The 25,150-nt window shown below is 43.0% G+C and overlaps 1 protein-coding gene across 4 annotated transcripts in view; it reads left to right on the top strand.

Moving 5' to 3' along the window:
* Positions 1–25,150, top strand: part of plcb1l (phospholipase C beta 1-like) — a 273,312-nt gene that overhangs the window by 41,744 nt on the left and 206,418 nt on the right. For all 4 annotated transcript variants that reach the window (XR_013934755.1, XM_080453637.1, XM_080453638.1 and 1 more), the window contains exon 3: positions 24,057–24,125. Coding sequence is in view for 3 of the 4 variants with exons in the window: in XM_080453637.1 (XP_080309763.1) it covers positions 24,057–24,125 (69 nt within the window). In the remaining variant the exon portion in view is untranslated. The remainder of the gene's footprint in view (positions 1–24,056; positions 24,126–25,150) is intronic.

Raw genomic sequence — 25,150 nt, 5'->3', positions numbered from 1 at the left:
TAGTCGAACATTCGTCCAAAATAGCTCTGTGGGCAGAGCAGATGACCACAATAAAGGAAAAGCTTATTTTACATAACGGTACAGAAAACTATTTTCAGAGCAGTCTGAACTTTGAGCTCTTTGCTCACAGGGATTACTTTATCATTCTTTCTCCTGCATCATTATAAACTTTGGCCAGGTTTTAATTTGAACATGCAACACTGTAGCATTACATGACAGAAAATAAGTAACAAGCATTATGGTTTCCCTTTAAATGAACGCTGTGTACTTGTAGGTCTGGGCTCCATGGGTCTGATGTACAAACGCAACAGGCTGGCCGGATGAATGATTGGATTGTTTTGTGTTCCCACCGCGAGGGTCAACCTGTTAGCCTTTACCTTTCCCCTACCACTGCCTCTGTATGATCTATCAATGTTTCATGGCAGTCAGGGGAGGCTATAGGCTCACTGATCAAACTGACACACACGGAGAGAGAGAGAGAGAGACACACACACACACACCCCAGTGGTGGAAAAAGTACTCAAATTCTTTACTTGAGTAAAAGTACCAATACTGCAATATAAAAAATACTCTGTTACAAGTAAAAGTCCAGAATTCAAAATTTACCTGAGTTAAAGTACAGAAGTATTGGCATCAAAATGTACTTCAAATACCAAAAATAGAAGTACTAAAATATTTGAAAATAGCTGATCTACAAGCTCACAACGCGTCGCGATGCGACGCGTTGTGAGCTTGTAGATCGGCTATTTTCAAATAGCCTAGGTATAGAATTGGGCTAAAGTGGTTGATGTATGTTTCATAATGTAATAATTTATATCTGCAAAGTAACTAGTAACTCAAGTTTTCAAATAATTGTAGTGGAGTAAAAGTACAATATTTCCCTCTGAGATGTAGTGGAGTAGAAGTAAAAGTATTGGAAATTGGAAATACTCAAGTAAAGTACAAATACCTCAAAATTGTACTTAAGTACAGTACTTAAGTAAATGTACTTAGTTACTTTCCACCATTGACACACACACACGCACGCACGCACACAGACCGAGAAAGAGGAGAGGAGACAGGGAGACATGCAGTGAAAGTGGAGAGAATGGAGGCGAAAGCGCTCAGAGGGTGTGAGTGGACAACGTGGACGAGGATGGAAGAGAGAGAGAGAGAGAGTGAGAGAGAGAGAGAGCGCTTGCCCTCCAGAAACAAAGTGAAAAATGTAATTCATTTATTTTCGCGGTAGCAAGACCGCTTTGTCCCGACTTCAAAGGTTTCCTGTGGATGTCAGCGAGCTGATAGCTGAGAGCCGCAGAGCTGCAGTTTACCTGCCACAGTATACCAGCACTCTGAACACTTCTGAGTGGAAAGACACTGGCAGCAACACACACACACACACACGCACATGCACACGCATGCACACGCACCCGCGCACATTCACCCCACACACACACACACACACACACACACACAGACACACCCCCCCACACACCCCCCCACACACACACACACACACACACACACACACACACACTCATTTCTGGCACACATTCTTCAATAGAGAGATGAGACACGGATGAATACCTTTGTAGCCATTTCTCTAACTCCCAGTATTTATCTTGCAGTCAGTAAAGTTAACCTTGGAGGGGGGGGGGGGGTGTGTGTGTGTGTGTGTGTGTGTGTGTGTGTGTGTGTGTGTTTTCACGTGAGTTAATACCTGCGTGTATATACGTTTTTGTTTGTGTGCGTACATGTGTACCGTTTACCTTTTCGCTTGTGTGTCTGTATCTACATTTCTATGTTAATATTCATTTCAATCTGAAACACTCACGTCAAAGTAGATTTAACCATTTATTGCAACAAATGCAATACAGTTAAGCTTGGCGTTAAAGCTCCGCTCTTGGAGATATTCCCTGAATTTTGTCGAAGCAGCCTGCTAAGCATATATTCAGGGAATGCTAAGCAAATCCCCCATAGGGATACAATGTCAACAATAAGCTATACATTGACATATTAGTTTGAATTAGTATTTGAGCCTATGCCAGACTCTAAACAAAGCAGATATGCATGATAATCACAAGTATTTGAGCCTATGCCAGACTCTAAACAAAGCAGATATACATGATAATCACAAGTATTTGAGCCTATGCCAGACTCTAATCAAAAGGTGGAGGCTGGGGTGGAGGAGGAGCTAGCAGAATGCATTGGTCAGCAACCAAGAAAGACCTAGTGAATACGAAGCCGTATTTAAAGGAACCTCTTTGCTCATACGTGAGTTGTGATTGGAGTATGAATGTGTGATGTAATGACCAGCAGCGCTGTGAATGGCGAATAGAAAGCTGATGTTCAACATCAGCTGACTGACAGCTGATTACAGCTTTGGCGTGCAAGACTTCCGTGTCCTGCATGAACTAACAGTATGCTTCATATCTGCATTGTGTACTTGTCTGTGTGTGCATCTCTGAGTTTGTGTGTGTGCGTGCGCATGCACGTACGTGCGTGTGTGCTGACGCAGGAGGTGTGTATGAATAAGATCTTATACAGTTGGTGTTTTCCACTGCAGCAGATTAGAAGCCTCCACATTAACGCTTAGGAGGAAGACAATGCATCACACGATAACAACACATTGCAAAAAACACAACATTATGGAGGATAGAGAGGACGAAGAGGAGAGGAAAACCAGGGATGAACAGAGGGAGGGAAGGGAAGCCAGGATGAGAAGCAGGGAGGGGGGGGGGGGGCGTGGAGGGAGGGAGGGGTTCGGAGGGAGGCAGGATCGGACAAGACAGATGCAAGCTTTCATCTTTCATCAAGAACAGCTGCTGTTAAGATGGTAGACAAGCAGTGGGTGGGCAGGGATGGCAGGGGTAGGAAGGACGGAAGTAAAGATGGAGGGAGATATACAGTATGAAGGGAAGGGAAATGGATGGAGGAAAAAGGAGGAGGCAGGCATCCAGAGAGAAGGATGATGAGAGGGGAGAGAGAGGGAGTGAGTGAGAGGCACCTGTCCAACATGATGGATGCAGGAAAGAGAGGAGAGAGAGAGAAAACAGAGGGAGGGAGGGAGGTGGCTTGTATACCTCACGTTCCCTGTTTGTGTGTGTGTGTGTGTGTGTGTGTGTGTGTGTGTGTGTGTGTGTGTGTGTGTGTGTGTGTGTGTGTGTGTGCATGAGTGTGGCTGTTTGTTGGATTTTGTGTGTGTGTGTGTGTGTGTGTGTGTGTGTGTGTGTGTTTGAGAGGGAGAGAGAGAAAGAGCGTGCATGTGCATATGCTTGCAGACGCGTGCATTTTCCTGCGTGCGTGCCTGTGCATTACTTTGTATATGCATGTGCTTGTTGACGTTTTAGAACAAAGCAGACGGCCGTGTTTATCAGGGCAGTGGTTGGTTGTTTCTTGGAGCATGCAGCCTGCTGATAGCAGCTATCAGCTCCAGCCACCTGCCAGGAGGGCTGCAGCCGCCGTACCTTGTGTCCTCCCCCCCCCCCGCTCCTTCTGACCCCTAATCCCTCAATCCGTCTGACCGACCGCGAACCCCCACTCACCGCCAACACACACCTTATCACACACTGCTCTTTCTTTCGCTCAGATCTTTTCACTTAGTTACTTTTTAAAACGACCTTCGTAGCACACTGTCAAATCCTGTTGTAATTTAAAATGCAATTTCTTTTTTTCATTTCTGTTTCCTTCATTTTGATTTCTTAGTAGAGGTCAGTAGAGAGAGAGAGAGAGGAAACCAAAGGGCAGAGGGAGGAGATGTGAGACGAGAGGGGAGTCGGATTCAAACTCGAGTCGAGTCCTCGAGGCTGTAAGGAGTGTCTTAACCGGTTGAGCCACTTGCATTTGCATTTGTTTTCTGAACATTAGGCTTCAAATACCTTTTAAAACAACAATCTCAACAACGGCCTCCCTGTCCCTGGATGGTCTGCTAACTCTGCTTTACAAGTCGGCATGTACACTGTATGGGTTTTAACAGAAAAAGTCAGGTAAGCATCTGATTGGCTGGGCTGTAACATACTACTTATGGTTGGTCTAAGGAGGTCTGTGGTTGGTCATGCTTTTTTTCTCCCCCTTTTTTTCGTCGTTGGGGGATTCATAACCACTTTTTAATAGACGTGTCCCCTATTTCTATCTAATCTATTATCTAATCTGTCATCTATCTTTCTGGCCAGTGGCTGCTGCAAGACAAAGCTGTGCAATTCGTGAACACAGCTGCGTAGATCACTATAACGTTCTGGGATGAAGCCTCAATCTGGATGAATCTGCAATGTCCACATATTATTGATGAGTCGGCCGTGGTGAGCTCATATAGATTATAGATCATCTACTAGTCACTAGTTTTGTGCCTCAGGCCTTAATGCACTACGAAATGCATGAGGGCTTGTGTTGCTTGACAGATAGTGAAAAAGTAAACAATGAGCTGGTAGATGGATACGGCAGTAGATTGAGCTGATTAAACTTTTTTTGAGATCATCAGTGCGTAAGAGACAGCACAAGAGACTGCGTACCTCTGTCACACACCATGAATATCTTTTTATTTCTGCTTTATTTGCGCAGAGAGATAATGCAAGGAGAGTGAGATGGTTGGGATTTGGGTTGGATCTATTTGATATTTGTTTTGATATTTGTCTTTCCCTCTTATTCTTATTCATTCCATATCCCATTTCGCTTTTTGTATAGGATTGCCTCTCTAGTCAGTAAGAATACCTTGATGATTCTCGCAAGGGGCCCTCATACGAGGTCATTTCGACTATGCATGCTCCTCTTGGTATCACAACACCACCGAGGCCTTAAAAACAAGGCTCCAAAACATCCCAAAACAAACTAGTAAGGCTACTTCTTGGCCTCAAACACAAAACCCATCCAACCCCTGCTCATTTTGCTAGGATTGGATGGCTTAGGGTTGAGGACAGAGTACAGCAACTTACAATGGGCCTGGTCTACAAGATACGCCACAACATTGGGATCCCGCCGTATTTGTCAAAATACTTCCAAAACGTAAATGAAGTCCACGATCATAACACCAGAGGATCATGTTCACGGATCATGTTCCACAAACCCAGATTTGGCTCAACAAAGGGAATGAACTCGTTCTCATGCTATTCAACAAAAATGTGGAATGCCCTACCAAAAGGAGTGTAAAACCCTACTCACTTTCAAAACTGCCCTAAAGATACACCTTCAGGAGGCTGCAATTAAAAAATGGCCCCTGTCTAAGTCTTAACCTAACCCCCCCCCCCCCCCCCCCCCCCTGGCACTGTCTCTCAAACTTTTTCATGTCAAATCAAGAAAATTGAATTCTTTTTTTTTTTAATTTTGCACGCACATTCCCACTAGGCCGAGGACGACATGACACCCTTTTCACATTGGCCTGTTATAGCGCCACCACCAGGTCTAATTTAGCAAAACACATTTTTGGAACAAAATGCCTCAAAGCATGAACCGATTGCTGTGAAAGGCCCAAGAAGAAATGACACCCTTTTCACATTGGCCTATTATAGCGCCACAATAACCTACCTGACCTGGCGGAGACCTGTGCTCCGAGGAGCACTCTTTCTTACTCAAACAATACAGGTGGTCATTTGATTCAATGTTATTTTCAAAAAATATTCCTTATTTCAGCTTTAGCTCTGTGTGTGAAAAGGGACCTGTAAAGGTCCATGCTGTGAAGTGTTGTTGAAATGGTTGTGTGGCTCCAGCCGTCCACCGGGGCCAATTCTTTGTGAGATTGGAAAGCCTGTTGACAAAAAAAATAACCTGAAATACCCCTCTGGGGCCATCATGGAAGTGTTAGGTGTAGCGATGGTGGTTTATCGGTCCAATAAATTCTTTGAGGCAGGGTGTGGACTGTGGAAGTGGTTGGTCTGGGGACAGAAAAAATTACCTTTGAGCTGCCTGGAGGCGATGTGGGTCTAATTCACCTGTGATGGGAGTTGGCCACTTGATACCTATCCTCCCCACACACACACCGCGTTTCCTCTGAGAAGTCATTACCTAGGCTATCAAAGGACAGCGACATCACATCCTGAGTATTAGCGAATGCATGTCAATTGAAAGGGTCGCCTGCATACAGTATCCCTTGCTCGCTTTTCCATTCATTCGCCTCCGTGTTCTATTTCCTGTATGCATCTGTAATGCAGGCACGGCAGTGGGCGTTTCTTTGTCTCGTGCAACTGTGTGATTAAAAAGCTGTGTTGAATCCGTTCTTACTTGTTGGAGCTCTCCTAATTGCACGGAGCCATTTGAATGAGCCATTCTGAGTGAGACTCCAGCCAAGCTCATTTGAGCACTGCCTATCTCTATGAAAGCTGACTCATGTCCAAAAGAAAGTACGTACGTGCTTCCACATTTTAATGAGAGCTGCAGAGAAAGACACGTAGGCTTGGACTCAACATGGTAAGACCCTGATCATTATTGACCATAATGACACAGTGGTCATTTGAGTATGACATTATGTGCAAAACAGTCTCAATAGCATACAGTCAATAGCTGAGGAATAGTCAATAATAAAGGGCAGAAATTAACAACTTAAACCCTATATATTTCATTGACCGGAGTCCTACCGGAGACCGGTCTATCCTAGGCCCCCTCCTTTTTTCCCTCTACACCTTTTTTCCCTCTAACCTTTCTTTGCTGAAACTAGCCGATCTGGGTGTGCGATCCCCCTAGTGTGGAAGGCACACCCACACTTTGACCACAAAGATTTTTTTTTTTGCACCCATGGGTGCTTGGACTGACATGCACTACTAGGACACTTTTGGCACCATTGGGTGCGTGGACTTAAGTGCAAATACACACATTCACATCACATCATGCAACACGACATAATTTGCACGCATACATATGAAAGGACCGCGATGGAAATAAGCCGCTGTCTTTTTTTTGCGTTTTATCTTTAGATAATGGTGTGACAATCCTCCTATAATTTGACAAACCTCTGTGGTGGTGGTGAGACCAAAACCGTCTGCCCGGTTCTCCTCACTGGCTGGAGCAATTGATCTGAATTTGCACACAGCCATTGACCATTACCATGCCCACGGAACTGCGAAGCCCATTTTTCGATATGACCAAATCTCAGCTGTTTATTACTCAGCTGTTTATTAGCGTTTTTGTGTCAAAGAATGTCGCCATGGTTACGGGGCTGCCCAGCTATGGGACGAACTGCCTCCCGGGTTGCCAGATCATGTGCGCATATCCCCCCACGAATGCGTCGACCGGGTTGGACTAGTGTATGTAGTTTTACATATGTTTATTATCAATAAAGAGCTCAAAGTACAAGCTCACAACACACACAAAAACATTCACACAGCACTCACACAACCACATACTGCAAATTAAATATGTGTTCGCGCATTAAATATACAGAATGCACATACATTTCATTTTGTCTGTACACACAGACACGTAGGCTTGGACTCATGACCCAAATGTTTGTACATAAGTAACTCTCAGACTGCTGTATTATGCCTGAAGAAGGTCGGTCATCAGTGACCGAACCGTTGCTTCTCTCTCAATAAATTAATGTGCTCCTGTACCGTGCTGTTTGGCAGTGTGCGGGTGGATTATTGATGTGCCCTTGTTTGCCTACGCACCTGCTCTTATTCTAGGTGTGCAAAAGTTTTTCTCAACAGTCTCTACACAGACACACACACGTACAGGCACATATTTTATAGAGTGCAGATGTGGAGATGCATTATGCACATGCAAACTTCACAGAATGACACAATAATACACCATTTCATTTTACCCTATGTATGAATTCCCTCCTACATTCCTTCCCACAGAAACCTGGCTCTCTCTCTTGCTAGGCTTTTCAAGTAATGCTTAATGTATGCTCCACCGTACGCTGAAGTATGAATCAGGCATGAGGGATGTGTGACTTTGTGACTGAGAGACCACCATTACGGCTTTGTAAGACACAGGGTCCCAAAAGTCTCATCAACCCTGAGTCAAACGGGTCCTTGTGTAAACCCTTGTAAACCATTCAGGTAGCAGAGGACAGTTGAATGCTCGCATGATGCAACTCTTTCAATTTGGACTACACAACATGGTGTTAGTTTCCTTAATACATTCCCATTTAATTTGACAATATAGGAGCGCTGAATTTCACGCAGAACGGTTCAACCTCGCTATTCGCAGCATGAACCGAAGCCAATCACAGCTGTTCCAGTTTACCAGATTATTGTGGAAAGAGGTGCACGCTGCTGGAAGGACAAACAAATTGAAATATGTGACTAATGGCCAGTGTTGCAATGCTGATTTGGTACGCGGTTGCACTCTATTTTAACGATGTCACACGCACGTCGCTTAACACCTACACTACAGGTCACACACAATGGACAATTGATATGCATCTAGGCTCATTCGACATTCCTATTCATGCTGGTGTGACAACCGGCGGTCGGCAGCCTTTGTAAACTTTGTTGAGGTGTGAATTTAAAGTCGTTTCAAATCTATGCACGTTCCTGCGCGTGCTCCTGGTCAAATAGGTTCGTGCACGGCGTGCAAGGCCGTGCCATGAGCAATACAACCCTCCTAATGGCTGTCCGATATTGCACGTGAAATCATTCTCGTTCTTCAGCTGAATTCAAAGCCTCGCACCTGCAGTGTGTTCTGCCCAATGCTCTTAGATCCTGCTCAGTCGTACGACTTGTATAACACGCCGAAAATAGCGGATCATCGAAGTGCATTGCAAACGAGACATGTTGTGAGCTCGTACATCGGCTATTTCCGGCACGCGACGACGCTGTCATACAGTAAGAATAAATGGGGCTTTAGTCTTGACAGTCCTGTCCTATCGCATTTCCAACCAGTGGAGTCTACTACCCACACGTATACCCCACCCGCCTTCTCTTATTTCTCTGGAGACTGTCCCAGAATACAGCACTAAGCACATGGCATGACGGTGTGTTTGTCACCGCTTATTTTGGAGCCACAGAGTACATGAGACATGAGAGAGAAGTGGGGGCGACACAATGACACCATTACACACCCCCAAAACGTCAGCCTGTCACAGCACAGTAGCCAGCCATGTAGCGGCAAGCACGACGGACCTAGCGCTCTGATTTAAGAGATGCACAGTTTTAACCACTTGAACCCTTATAGCCTCCCTATTCTGGGCATGCATGTCATAACTCATAACAGGCGAATATTCGCCCAAAAATAGCGGAGCTTGTAGATCGGCTATTCTCGTCGAAGAGTTTGGGTGCAGAGGGAAATAAGGTAGTGGGCCAACCCGGGCCAAGGAATAGGATAGACCCATCGTGGGGCACCTTGGTCAACCAAGTAGTATACAGGGTTTAATTGGTTAACCCATTAAAACCGGGAACGCATCTGTGTAACCACCTAAACGATTATTTTATACTTTGGGCTATTCAAAAATAGCAGATGTACAAGCTCATAGCGCGGCACCGAGTGCCGCGCTATGAGCTTGTAGATCTGCTATTTTTGAAAAATAAAGAGAATTTGTGCAAATCTTTGAATATATATTTTTTGAAGCGAACATTTGTAACTCAAATCTTTGCTTCTGGGGGTCCCTGGAACAACATATTTTGAGATGGGGGACGGCGGCCAAATACATGTAATTTTGGGTGTCCTTGACATGAAAAAGTTTGAGAACCACTGATATAGAAACATACGTTTTTCAGAAAACTGTTAGGATTTGGAAGACATTTTGTAGAATCGGAACCTCAGGCCTTAATGGGTTAAAAGACACTTTACACTGTTCCTTCACGGACCAGCATCCTTATTACCAAGGTGTTTTGTTTTGAAGCCAAATGTTCTTGGCTTCAGTGCTGCAAAATGCTTGGAGCCTCAGGGTTTGTGCGCTCCTGTGTGATATTGGGCTATTTGATGTTCGTTTCTCTCCCGGAGGCACTTCGGGACTTTCAACAAGTCTCTTTAGCAAATGTATACACTTCACAGTACTAGTGTTGATTTTGACAGCAAATTTCGATTTAGTCATAGCCTTTTGAATACAATTCCATTTAGTTTTAGCCATGTTTTAGTCATCTGAAATGTTTGAGTTTTTGTCTAGTTTTAGTCGACTAAATCTACAGTTGATTTAGTCGACTAAAATGTATTTTGGCGGTGCCTTGATGGCGTCCTAATGGCTGATTTTACACTTGGTTGCATGCTGAAAATAGCAGATCTACAAGCTCACAACGCGTCGCGTGTGAGCTTGTAGATCTGCTATTTGTGAGCTTGTAGATCTGCTATTTTCAGAGCGCAACACTCGAGCGCAACCAAACATAAAATGACTTGTCTCTTAGTTCTACTGGATCTCTTCTCCACTCGTCCCTCACTAACATTTTAGTCTAGTTTTTATTTGTTGACGAAATTGTTAATATATTTAGTCTTAGTCTTAGTCATCGTAGCTTAGTTTTTATTTAGTTTTCGTCAGTGAAAAAAACACAGTACACTGCTGTTTTTTGTTAGTTTTTTTTGGGTACATTATTAGTATTTCTCTGCATTTCATTCTGATGCCATATGAGCTGTCTTTTAAAATTTGGGACGACAGGTTGAAAGTGGTTAAGCAAGCTCTCGTTGTTGCTTCTTGCCATGAATATTCATTCATCCCTCCATTCCAGCAGCACCCCCCCCCCCCTCATCACAACGCCCAGAGCCCTGTGGAGTACACATCCATTTGGAAGCATGGAAGCTGTCAAGCATTACAGCTTGTAAATGAGCTAGCGGTGCCGCCGCTGTCGGTCTGCCCGAAAATCACTGCCTTCATAATTCTGCAACTGTCTTATACTTTAGTTAAGGAGAGAGAAACCTATAATCTGAATAATGTATTTTTTTTATCCAGTACATTCTCACATTGGATTACCTTCTAGCTGGTGAAAGTATAGTGAAATCAACCACTTTGAACCTGGCATCCCTATTTTGTGCATGTCATATGCCAAAAATTCCCCAAAATAGCAGATCTACAAGTTCAAGTTGTGAGCTTGTAGATCGGCTATTTTGGCAATTTTTTAAAATCGTGCTTAAGGAGAGAGAAACCTATGATCTGAATAATGTATCCCTATTTTGTGCATGTCATATGCCAAAAATGCCCCAAAATAGCAGATCTACAAGTTCAAGTTGTGAGCTTGTAGATCGGCTATTTTGGCAATTTTTTAAAATCGTGCTTAAGTGTTTAAAGTTTAAACTATCCCTCGTTTTGCTGAGGACCCGCTGAAACCCGCTCAAGGACCTCTGGGGGTCCCCGGACACCACTTTGAGAAACACAAATATCACCATAATTTCACTGACTTCATCCTACATCCTTCTCTCCCTGTCGTTCCCCTGATGATGATTCATTGTCGTACAAATAACTACGGTGGATGGTCAAGATTTCAATTTATCCCCTGAGCAAGAAGGCAGACTCTATTAGCTCGATGGTAAAAAAAAAATCGGCACTTCCGCGGTAGAAGAGAAAAGTGTAGTGCAGCTTTAATAGCATAGAATTACTAGTTTTATACGTTGCGTCGCGGCCCATTGTGAGCTTGTAGATAGGCTAATTTCACTATTTGTAAAGGTTTTACAGAATTTATAAACATTTTTAAACCCGACAGCGATGTGGAAATAATAGATGGAAATATGACATTTCTCGTAATTTCATCCAGCTGTTGTTTGTCCATATAATATGAATGGGAACAATTCAAACTATTATGCTAAACAAAATAATTGCGCTTGGCTAAAAAATAATTGCGATCCGGCAATTATGTATAACAATTGACAGACAGCCCTGCTATATCCAAAATACAGCCGTGCAGTGGAGTGTCCCCGCTGGCCAGTAAAGTCTGTGAAAACTCATTACCGCAGAGCGCGACAATGTTCTTTGATCTCAGCTCCTACACGCCCCAATCAGCAAAGCTCCGCATTGTGGAAGTCCCAACGAAGAATATTTTATTCAAAGCACCTCATATCACGTTTTTCATCAAATTGGGCCTCTGGTAGAAAATTAAAGTCCTCCACACCCCCCGTGAACGAAGCAGAGAGACATTTTGACAGCACAGCAATGCAGAGAGAGATCAGCGATACATTTCACCACGGAGATGTGCTCAAATAGCTATGCAAATTTCCCCCCCACCACAGCACAGAAATATCCTGTGTATACAGACAGCATATGCTGCGAATTACAAAACCATGCAGGTAACCTGCTTGCGTTTCGAAACTAAAATGTGGAGAAGCAGCGTTTGTTTTTTTATGCACCATATCTGGAACAAACTCCCACAAACCTTGCAGGTCTGATACCTACCGTCAGTTCTTTTAAAATCAAAGCTAAAGACTTTCATGTTTTGCCGCTGTCTTTTCCTCAGGTTCTTTGATTCGTTTCTTGTGCTGCACTGTAATTGCGTTCTCGTAGTTTTGTTTCAATTTAGCTTATTCTCATTTTCTATTCTCTTTTAAGACCTGGAACGCATCTGTGTCATTTTTTGATTTGAGCTAAAAAGCATTATTTTACACTTTGGCTACTCAAAAATAGCAGATATACAAGCTCATAGCGCGGCACCGAGTGCCGCGCTATGAGCTTGTAGATCTGCTATTTTTGAAAAATCAAGAAAATGTGTGCAAATTAATATATTTATATTCAAGCGAACATTTTTAACTCAAATCTTTGCTTCTGGGGGTCCCTGGAACAAAACATTTTGAGATGGGGGTCGGCGGCCAAATACATATACATTTTGGGTGGTCCTTGACATGAAAAGGTTTGAGAACCACTGATATATAGAAACATATACGTTTTTCAGAAAACTGTTAGGCTTTAGAAGTAAGAATCGGTCTCAGGTCTTAAAACTATGTTTACTGCAATTTTTAATTGGATTCAAACATCCGTTAGTAGTGCGTTTCCTCTTTGTCTAAAAGGGTCTCAAATGTTTTGTGTGAAGCACTTTGAACTGTCTTGTGCTGTACAAATAAACCTGCCTCGCTTTGCTGCCGTTTGGAGGAATTGGAGGAGTTTGATGTGCTGGATGTTGTTGTTTGAAGAGCAGAGGAGTGACCCCCTTCAGCAGAGATAGACAAACAGAGACAAGTAGAAACATTGCCACAGGGGCCTCGCCTCGCGCAGGTTCAACATGTTCATTAATTTCAGCAGTTTTGCATCCCGTCAGCCCCTCGCCGGCTTCCTGGACGTGCCTTGGATCTTAATGGGCTGCGGCCCCACTCGCTGTTTTGAGCACAACTGCCCCAGGAGAATGAGAACGAGAAAGAGAGAGAGAGAGAGAGAGAGGGTGATAAACTGAGAGATAGAAGGAGCGAGGCGACAGAAATGTACAGATAAAAAAGAACAGATGTCACTGGAAATAGATGAAAGAAGTGAACGACGCAAGGCGTTTGTACTTCTGTGCGTGTACAGTACTAGTACTGCATGTGTCTGTAACATATGTACATTACGTTAGTTAACATTGTGTGCTGGATTTGGCTGAATCTCAGTGTTACTCCAGTCTCACTGCATGGAGCACTAATTTGTCGCATGCGTCGGCTCGTCTTCAGATGATGCCGACATCGTGCGCCACACGACAGCAAGGCTGCAGCAAAAAGCTGACTGGGTTCTTTCATGTATAGTGTCTTGGCAGGAGCTATACAACACCACATGTTCTACGCAGATGATACATACGTGTTCATTGATAATTGATTCATACAGAGGGCTTTCAGAGCACCACGTGTGAAAGCCTTTGTAATGGACCTCATGCTTATGTCAATAAAGAGGTTTCCGATTCCGGGGTCTAGGATGAAATAGAAGTTATTTTGAGAGCGTTTAGGCGTGACACGTTCCATGTCAGTGTCACGCTGTGTGACCTGACCCCCCCCCCCCCACCCCGCCAGGCTGTGCAGGATGGTTGCTTTGCCATGAGCAGTTGGTGGAAAAAGTACTCAAATTCTTTTACTTAAGTAAAAGTATCAATACTGCAATGTAGAAGTACTCCCGTTTACAAGTAAAAGTCCGGAATTAAAAATTTACTTGAGTAAAAGTACAAAAGTATTGGTATCAAAATGTACTTAAAGTTCCAAAAGTAAAAGTACTAAAATGTTTTAAAATAGCAGATCTACACGCGTTGTGAGCTTGTAGATAGGCTATTTTCAAATAGCCTAGGTATAAAATAGGGCTGAAGTGGTTAATGTTTTATGATGTAATAATTTATATCTGCAAAGTAACTAAAGTTTTCAAATAATTGTAGTTATACAAGATTTTCCTCTGAGATGTAGTGGAGTAGAAGTAAAAGTATTGAAATGAGTAAATACTCCAGTAAAGTAAAAAAATACCTTAAAAGTACAGTACTTGAGTAAATGTACTTAGTTACTTTACACCACTGGCCATGAGTTAGTTCAGTTGTGTGGGTTTGGAGTGGACTCAGCCCCCCTTTCCACTCTGCACGATACTGAATATCAGCTGTGTGGCTGAACGGGGGCCCCTTGAGGGCACACAGCACAGACCCCACTGTGGCGCTTCTTCCTGGAGCCCCACTGTTCCACCAGGGCCTCACACAGAGCTCGCTCTCTCCAAAGAGACTTCAAAGGTTGGCCATTTACTGGCCCAATGGAGGTGCTAACCTTTGACTCAAACTCTCTCTCTCTCTCTCTCTCTCTCTCTCTCTCTCTCTCTCTCTCTCTCTCTCTCTCTCTCTCTCTCTCTCTCTCTCTCTCACACTGCAAACAGGGACGGTGAAATCCTTATCTCAGTCGGACACAGGGATAGAGTGTTTTAATTTCCGCCTCCCCTGTACAGCTACGAAGTTTTTTCACATGGAGAGAAACGGCTTTTTTAGGACCCCTGGTGACAGTTCCATACACAGTAGCAGGAAACTACTATACTGCGTTCTCAGTTTCAGGCTGAGTCTGACAGGAAAAAGCTCATTGGATAAGGCTGGGTTCGGGGTGACACTTTATGCTAATTGGTTGGTTCGGGTAAGGGCTCGGGCGCGGGCTGTCCAAAAGAAAAATCCAAAACAAATACCGTACTAGTGCAAGCAATGTTTTTTAGACAGACAAACAAGGTCTAAATCAATACACCCATCAGCATGAGAAGCAGCTCTCGACAGCTCAAACGTGTAAAGCCCATAATACAGGACGTGTTCCGCTTTGCCATTTTCACCTGCTATAGAAGAACTGGTGTCTGACGTGAGAAGTTGATTAGATGCAACACATGTCAACAAGCATTATGATCTAGAAACTGTCTTAAAACAGACATTACCAATTCTCTCTCTCTCTCTCTCTCTCTCTCTCTCTCTCTCCCTCTCTCTAATATAATATTAATATAGAACGTGTATGTAATTCAGTGAATATCATAGGTAATCTCATAAATAGTAATTGTTATATTATTTATATCTGATTGATTACATATATTTTAATATTTTACCAAGGTGAACAGTACTGTGTGTGTGTGTGTGTGTGTGTGTGTGTGTGTGTGTGCGCTCGTGCACTTGTGCGTGCGCGCGTGCATGCGTGCGCGTGCACTCGTGCATGCGTGCGTGCCCTGACAGCCTGGAGAAGGTGCAGATACTGAGGTAGAGGCTGCAGATTGAGTGAGTTGGTCCACGTCTCCACCTGATAACACCGTCTGGACACACACACACACTTTTCAGCCTGCTTAATTTTCCACATCATGTCCCCTCTCCCCCTTTAGAGAGAGAGAGGGGGGGAGAGAGAGAGAGAGAGATGTGCAGGCTGATAGAGGGATGGGGTTAGTGGAGTGTGGATGGATGCCTGGGGCTCTCCAGTGTGGTGGTCAGGGTTGCATGTATTTGCTGCAAATCCCATTACTGGCTAGAGAATTAGCATGCAATGAACCTAATGGATGGGTGGATGGATGGAGGGACAGGAACAGAGGAGGAAGGGTGCTTGACATGCTGGAGAAAAGTCAACGACGTAAGGAAGCAACATCTCTCTTTCTCCTTTTTGAATTGAATGATTAAACCCCCGTCTTCATTTCTATTCAGGAGGTGAAGTTTCGGTGGCGTTGAGCTTCTCTCCAGTGCATTTTAAAAGTCATGTAGTGTCAATATTTCAAAGGCTCTCCATTTTTGGGGGGAATGGTCCTCTTCTCCTTAACTCCATCCACCCGGTGCTTTTTCTGCACCGGCGGCGTGATGATGGCAGTGGCCCGAGAGTCACCTCAGTGGAATGAATACACAAGACGTGTTCTGGGACCCTGAGAGACAGAGGCAGAGATGGCTTTTCCGTTCCCTCGGTGTCTGTATCAATAATGGAAGAGTGGTACCGTACGGTCACGGTCTGCTCCGGTCGCCGTTTAACCTCTTAAAACCGGGAAAGCATCTCTGTCATTTTAGATTTGAGCTATATATATATATATCAACATACGTTTTTCAGAAAACTCGTAGGATTTAGAACAGTGGTTTAGAACAGTGATTCTCAAAAAAATGCAGATCTACAAGCTCACAGCGCGTCACTTCGCGCCCCTCTGAAAAGGAGGGTACATCTGCTACTTTTTTGCGTTTGAATTTTTTTTTTATAATTTTGATTTTGTTTTTTACACAAATCCGTCTCTTCTGGGGGTCCCTGGCACAAAGGCTTTTCAGTTGGGGGGGGTCCGCGGCCAAATACATAATACTTTTTTGGGGTCCTTGGCAAGAAAAGATCCACGGAAGGCATTGGTAGAATGGGCCTCAGGTCTTAAGGGGTTAAGATGCTGTTAACTGAGAGGCCCCCCGGTGAAATATGTGGTTAAATCACAGCCCCTGCTATTCATGATGTCCCCCCTTCTCATTGGGAGAGAGAGAGAGAGAGAGAGAGAGAGAGAGACACACACAGAGAGGGGCTTCATTATGCTGCAGTGTAATGTTCCCTCTGCTCCATTGACTGTCGCTCACACAGCTGAGACCCACCAGGCAACCAGGCTGACTCACTCACTTCAGCAGCACGGGGAACCGTGTGTGTGTGTGTGTGTGTGTGTGTTAGGGCATTCACAGAATAGTCGAATATTCGAATATTCGAATATCAAACCGACTATTCGACTATCAAACCACTATTCAACTATTCGAAAAAAAGATTAAGATTTTTTTTTTTTTTTGGCTTTTCTAGAGCAGACATGCAGCTGTGAGCTCTGGTGTGACGTCAACTCGCATTCCTTGAGTCGAGTCATCAATGCAAAAAAAAAAAAAAAAAAAAAAAAAAATATTTTAATTTTTTCATTTTTTATAATCAAATCGAATAATCGAATATTCGAATACTTTTGGGTCGAATAATTCGAATACCATAAATCACTATTCGTTAATGCCCTTGTGTGTGTGTGTGTGTGTGTGTGTGTGTGTGTGTGTGTGTGTGTGTGTGTGTGTGTGTGTGTGTGTGTGTGTTTCATACCACTTATATTATACTGTAATTCCAGTTAAAGGTATTTAAGTAATCATCAATCCACATTCAGCGTGTGTGTGTGTATGTATATACGCAGGGCCGCAGGAAGGGTAGTGCGAGCGGTAAGTGAACAGAATCACATTTATTAAGAGTTATAAAAAGAAATAACCGCAAATAACCGCTCGCGCGAGGAGGGAGCGCGCACGCGTGACTTCGCACCGGGCCCCGCATTTCTCCCAGACGGCTCTGTATATACGCGTGTGTGTGCAGGGCACCAGCCTGACTCACTCACTTCAGCAGCACGGGGAACCGTGTGAATGTGTCTGTGTGTGTGGGAGGGAGTATTTGTGTGTGTGTGTGGGAGGGGGTATTTGTGTGGGTGTGTGGGGGAGGGGGGGTGGTATTTGTGTGTGTGTGTGTGTGTGTGTGTGTGTCAGGTTGTGTACGTGTGTATTCAAACAACATTCCACTTTGTATGTCATTACGGATCCACTTCCTCCACTGTGTGTGTGTGTGTGCGTCCAGGAACAGTTCTCATGCCCTGGTTCCAGCCCCCAGTGAGCGTGTGTTCTTGTAGGACAGTAGGACGTTGGTTATGCATGGTGACACATGGCATGCTGTATCCAGGTTATGGTGATGATGGGTAGCCTGGCATTGGCCAGACTGATAACGTGGATTCACTCTCACGTTCCTCCCTGGTATCAGTCCTGACTTCGGCCCATAGGGAGCGAGTATGAGAAATCAGAAAATGATCGGGCCAATCAGTGACTGCGTTTCAACTGCTGTCCGTACAGTGAAAAGCATCAAAATAATGTTCCAACTTTTTACTTCTACTAACGAAAATATTGTAATTTTTACTCCACTACAATTATTTGAAAACTTTAATTACTTGTTACTTGGTAGATTTTGATTATCATTACAAAACATACATTACCCACTTCAACCCTATATACATTTCGGCCATTTGAAAATAGACGATCTACAAGCTCACAATGTGTCGCGATGCAACACGTTGTGAGCTTGTAGATTGGCTATTTTCAAAAGATCTTTCTTCATAACGAGTACTTTTACTTTTGGTACTTTAAGTACATTTTGATGTCAATACTTTTGTACTTTTACTAAGTCCGGACTTACTTGTATTTCTACATACTTAAGAAAAACATTTTAGTACTTTTTCCACCACTGGTTGCTGGGCGCTTGCGCATGCAGCGACCAGCAACAAGAGATATGTTTAATGTATGTAATATGTTTTGCTGACTCTTGTTGTAAACCCATTTGCCCTTTTGGGACATATAATAAAGTTGAACCTTGAACCTTGGTCACGGACCACCATTTGACAAAAAAAAAAGATTATCTCTTTGCCCCCAATCTACCCTGTAAAATCCTCTGTATTAGTTTGTGTTAATTTACTGTTTAATTACAGTCTACAGATGGTTCCAGTTGTACACTCTCTTGAGTTACAGACCTGTAGCCCCTCAGGGACCCCCGGGCGGTCCCCGGACCCCATGTTGCGAACCCGCGAACTAGAAAGATGGCGCTGACGTGACTGGAACGAGAGAGAGAGATCTTAGACACACGAAAAGCTAAACAGGAAATGTGGTTGGCTACGCTTGGCGTTGTCCTCCTGATGCCTGCAGAACTTGTATTCGGTTCACCATCTGAGTCTTATAAAGCTGCCATTGTTATCCATAATGAAAAGATCAGGCAGGTATTTTCATACAAATACTTGGGTGTAATGATAGACCATCTGTTATCCGGGAAAGACCACATTTCATTTGCCTGCAAAAGGACAAAAACAAAGAATTTGTTTCCTTCTCCGCCGCCTTAGGTCTTTTGGGGCAAAGTAAACAGATTTATTCTTTTGGGGCTTTTTGCTTCTGTGATTATGAGTATTGGTACAAGTAATGGTACAAGTGTCCATTACTTACAAAGTCAAAACTGCTTTACCAAATGAAACCTACACTGCGCAAAAAACAAGGTTTCCGGCTATGAAAACAGATGAAAATTAGATGTAAATTCAGTGAAAATTCCTGTATTTACATGAGCTAAACCACTCGGAAAACTCAAAGTTTTCTGAGTCAGTAAAGACTGGTATCGTACCAAATTAAGTATGCGTGACCCCCTGCTGGGGCTGCTGCCAGAAAATCACACCTTCAGCCCTAACCTGGATTTCCACAATTTGGGAGGGGGGAGATCTCCCCCCTCCTCCCTATCTAGAGTAATGCTACTGAGCATGTGCAATAAGCCACCTATGATTGGCTGTGACCTATACTAGGTGGGCAATCATCCCTCCCTTATTTTGGGGGTCACATTGTGAGGGGGGGGGGGGGGGGAATGGGGGCTCACAAGGTGACCCCCCTCCTAGGGATCTAGGGGGGTGGTGCCCCCCCTTATTTTATTTATATATATATATATATATTTATTTATTTATTTATTTAGTTATATATACACACACACACACACATAATATACATACATGATTCTGAAAACAAATAGGCAACAATCTCAGTCAGGTAAATTGTGTTTATTGATAAATAAAAAAACAGTATACAGTATACTTTGGCTATTCAAAAATAGCAGATCTACAAGCTCATAGTGTGGTACTGAGTGCAGCGCTGTGAGAATGCCCGACTTGCGGTTGGAGTTAGTACAGAGGCCTTGATAGGGTACAACCAAAAAGGTGTATTTATTTTGATTGTTCACCGACAATACAAACAATACATGAACACAGGAAGCTCGCCACACAGGTGACATGGTGGTGTCCAGCTCTCATCCTACCACCCTCTGCCCTTCTAACTTGGTCCAGCCCAATTACTCTGGCCACAGGCACAACTTACAGGGACATGTTAAGCTTTCAATAATCACCCAGCATTCCCTATATTGCACTACTCAAACATATTGCTCTCTTATCACACTCATACCCATTACACATTGCACTTGCCCTTCATGATTATAATTCAATAAATACTTAAAATCATTGTGCAAAATTCAACTGTGCAAAACCTCAGTAACAGAGGACCTCAGAACAGAGAGCTGTTACATTTCCTCTCTCCTCTCTCCAAGCTCTTCAATCCTCATGGTGCTGGCCAGGCTATGGGAGAATCTCAGTCACAACAGTCCTCTCCTCTCCAAGTTCTTCAATCTTCTGGACTTGAACAGGACACTCTCACACTTTCCCCCTCTCAGGCTATGGGAGGAGGAATGCATATAAATACACATATATTACCCCTCTCCTCAAGACCATGGGGACACTCGCACCCCCCCCCCCCCTCTCTCCAAGCTCCTCAATCAACATGGGCTTGGTAGAGGCTCTGGGAAACATCTTCACACTTGGTTGTAGTTCTCGTTCACTTTAGTTCATAGAGTCAATGTTCATCAAAATAATATTAGGCACGTGCTGCTGGTGAGCGGGGGAACCAGGCAAACTGCCCACTCATCTGTCCTGCTGACATCCAGTAGGCCTATGTGCAATTTGCTCAGATGTGCTCACCCATTGTTCAATGTCATAATTGTGTGGCGATAAAAGCAGCCTGGGCTCTGTGGAGTGGTGGCTCCCCACCCTGGTCTCCTCAGCTCCTTCTCGACACTGCTCTCGACACACGGACTCTCTCCCCATGTGCTGGTCTTTGGCTGCCCGACGAGAGGATTCTTTCTCCATGGGCTGGTCTCTGGCTGCCCATCTCTGGAGTGGACCACAGACCTCCACATCTCGGCACGCTCCTCCAGCCTTCCCTCTGGCTTCGCTGCTGCCATGGCCCCTGGTCAGCTGATGAGCCCACTCTGTCCTCTGGCACCTCCGGCTTGTCTCCCTCCTCTGAACTTCTTAGCATGGCCTTTCTCCATCAGTCTCCAGACATGCAGTCCTGGTGGTCATCAACTGTAAAACATAGAATAGCAATTAAATTATGTATTAAATTACCATTATTACAGGAACACAGAATGTAAAACAAAAAACATCTTACAAACAGTTCCATATAACTTACCCTCAATCTTCTCTGTCGGCTCTTCATTGAGGCATTCATCTTTTTCTTCTGGTCATTATTCTCTGGCTGGTCCAGGCGATGGCTTCTTTTCAGAGACTCAAGTGAGTCCTGCAAGCAGCTAAAATACAAGGAAAATACAATTAGGATCTATTTAGTTGTTTATCTACACAAACAACACAATTCCACATCTACACTGCTCTAAAAGAGAACTTACATGTGACTGCAATTTTAACTGGCCAGTTGCAGAGTGCAGACTGCAGCCACCCCCATTTGGAACTCACACCTCCACCCCCGTCCTGTTCAAAGCCTATATCAAACCCCACCTTCCCCCTCCCCCTAATTCAAATCTCCCTTAGTCTTAGCTTAATGTTTTCTTTTTAGCCTTTTTAAGAATTTCTCTCCTGATAAAGTTGTTTGTTTTGTTTTGTTTTGTTGTAAAGCGACTTTGGGTACTAAGAAAAGCGCTATATAAATGTTATGCATTGTTATTATTTAGCTGGGGTAAATTACACAGTGATACAAACAAACAATTCATTACCTTTCTTGTGAATCAAGTCTCAGGGCATTGTTTTCAGAGTTGTGTAAACGGCTCACAGTCTCCTGCAAACAGAATGATTCACAAAGTTAGTTGGGACTATAAAAGCATAAAGGCCTTCTCTCCTTGGGTGGACACACACAGCATGCATGAATCAGTGGAATTCTCAGTCCTTAGTTCTGAAGTAGCCTCAAAACTAAGTAAAACCCAAAGGAAATGTATGTATTAACTCAAAGATAACAAAGGGGAAACTGTAAACTTAATACATGTAACAGAGGATTTTTTCTTTCAAAAAACAAATAATCTGACAACTCTGCAGACATGTAATTGATAAATGCAAATTCAGTTAGTTTGCAAAAACAAACAAATTTCACAATTACGACATAAAGTGTTCCAGGTTTCCTGCTACAGTAATCCATGGCATATAATATTATGCTCTTGTGATACTAGTGCAATACAATATAATGTATCCTACTAACAATTTATAAATACGTCATGTAGGCTTGAAGCTTACCTTAATTCAAGTATGTTGAGTCAGTCAGCTAGTCAAGTCAACTGATTTTCATCTGGCTGCAGTGGATGGCAGTTAAGATTTAAAAAATGTGATAACCTGATTGGCCAAACTGAGAAGGAAAGTCATTGGTTGTGAATGGCTGTGCTGTAGAGAGACACTGCAGCATTCACATGATAATTAGCAACTTTGGTCAAAGCTGTCTGGAATGGGAAATGTTGTTATACTTTATAACATCTCAGAGGCAACTATTGCACTTTTTACTACAATGTAATTAATTAAAAACTTTAGTTAAGATACTTAGATTTAGATTAAGAGTATACATAAAAAAACATAGATTAACAAATTAAGCCCTACATTATACAAAGCATTGCAATGTGATTTTTTTCAAAAGACCATAGTTAAGATTTAGACAAGTTAAATTACTTTTTAGATTTAGATTATTTAAAAAACATAGATTAACAAAGATATTGAAAAAAATATATATTGTTTTGTTCCATTTTTGCAACGTAAACCTGCCAAACCTGTGTTTTATTGCTGATTAAGCTCATTTGGGGAGAGAGAGAGAGAGAGAGAGAGAGAGAGAGAGAGAGACTCTTTATATGGCAACATTCCAACAGCAATACACATCTTCATGTTCATTAAAGACAAAACTAAGTGAACCCAAAAAAAAGAGGACCCAGCACAGCGAAGGAACCCAAAGTCAACACTCTGCACCAATGTTTTAAACCTTAAAATCTCTTGCTTGATAAAACACCCTCTTCCTGTTAACCTGTCCTCATCACCCCTCATCCCGACATCTACATTACTATTGTATTCTTGGGAACAGATATGGGAAATGTTCTTATTCACTTAGATTATAAAAAAAAAAAGATTAACAAATTAAGCCCTTAACAAAAATATTGAAAATTATATTTTAGTTTTGTTCCATTTTTGCTTTGGCAATGGGGAGAGGGAGAGGGAGAGAGAGACCCCCTCTTTAAACAAAGAGTGAATTTGGATGTCAAAGGAAATGGCCAGTCTCCTGCTGGGTCTTTGTCTGGCAGAGGAACGGTAAATCACTGATTTCCAAATGTATATAGACAAATTTCACAGTAAACATTTTCAACTGTAAATTTCCAATGACATACAAAAACACCAGCAAACTGCGGGTTTACTGAGCAACTGCAATTGCCAGAATTTGCCCATTAATGCCTCTTTTCATGCAGTGCTAGTGTAAGCCAACCCCTTGAGGACCTCTTTGAATCAGCGTACCATAATAACATATTAAGACCGACCCCCAACCATGTTCTGAACAATGAATACAAATTGTCACCATCAAATCGAAACTATGATTTAATTGGGTTAGACTGAAGCACTCTTTCGTGCACTAGGTCGACCTTAAGATAAAATATGGAGCTTATTCCCACATAATGTTGAAGGGTCTCGTAATGACATGTTTAACAAAATCTTAGTTTTTTTGTTTTTTCTGTGATGATGCAACGGTGCTACTGCGGTGCAAGAAAATAACGATTGACAGAGAATATCAGTTGCCGATCTACAAGCTTGAGCTTGTAGATCTGCTATTTTTGTGTGACACTGTAGCATGACTTAAGTAGCCAGGGCATTCTATTTTACGGAAAACATAAAAAGTGATATATAAGAGATTTCTCCCCGACAGCAACGATATCCTTGTTTTCCCAAAAAGCACCTTGTGTTTTGCCCTCTGTGTTGACGTCTCTCTTCATTGTTTGTTTGTCCTCGTGCACAGGAGACAGACCTTCTGGACATCGCCCACATCAAGGACGCCAGAAATGGAAAATGCACTAAAACACCCAAGGTGAGGTTACAATGCACATCTGAAGATTGCTTCCTTGCATACAACAGAGAGACAGTACAAATATCACACACACACACACACACACACACACACACACACACACACACACACACACACACACACACACACACACACACACACACACACACACACACACACACACACACACACACACAAATATTACCATTACCGTGTCTTTCTTCTTTGAAAGGGCTCTTTTCAAATGTGAATGCAAAGGAGTGTTTCCTTGATGTACTCTCTGTGTGGGTCTATTTTTGGAAAGCAAATGAATTCTGTCTAGTGGGGGGGGGGGGGGGGTGGGCTTGATCACAAATCAGCATCTGACTGTCCAAGACCTGTGCATGTCTGAAGTCTGAATAGACGTGCATAAAGAGGTGGGCCCAACAAAAGGACTGGCTGTAGACACGAGCGCCAATCTCTGTACCATACAGTAAGCCTGTGTGTCACTGTATCTATGTTGCTGTTGTGTATACAGTAGTTAGTTAGTTAGTTAGTTAGTTTGAATAAAACCTATGTTGCTGTCAGTGGTTCTCAAACATTTTCATGTCAAGGACCCCCAAAATAATATGTATTTGACCCCCATCTCAAAATATTTAGTTCCAGGGACCGTAAGAAACAAAGATTTGAGTTACAAATGTTCGCTTTAAAAATATATATATTCAAAGACTTTTTTCACGATTTTTCAAAAATAGCAGATCTACAAGCTCGTAGCGCGGCACTCGGTGCCGCGCTACGAGCTTGTATATCTGCTATTTTTGAATAGCCAAAGTGTAAAATGATGCTTTTTAGCTCAAATCAAAAAGTAACACAGATGCGTTCCAGGTCTTTATTGCTTAATGGTTTATATGCTGTTTATTGAGTCCCAGATCAAACTTGCAGGCTTTGTATTTCACACCCTGGTGTCTGTTGGTTTATTTGTATCCACAACATGTATGTGTGTGTCTGCGTGCCGTCCACACACAACATCTATAAATAGCAGATATGCAAGCTTGTACATGTGCTAT

The sequence above is a fragment of the Gymnoscopelus braueri genome (genome assembly GCF_963280865.1).
Source record: "Gymnoscopelus braueri genome assembly, chromosome: 16".
NCBI classification, from domain to species: Eukaryota; Metazoa; Chordata; class Actinopteri; order Myctophiformes; family Myctophidae; genus Gymnoscopelus; species Gymnoscopelus braueri.
Note: the sequence above shows the minus strand (reverse complement) of the source record. Positions and strands in the feature narration are given on the sequence as shown.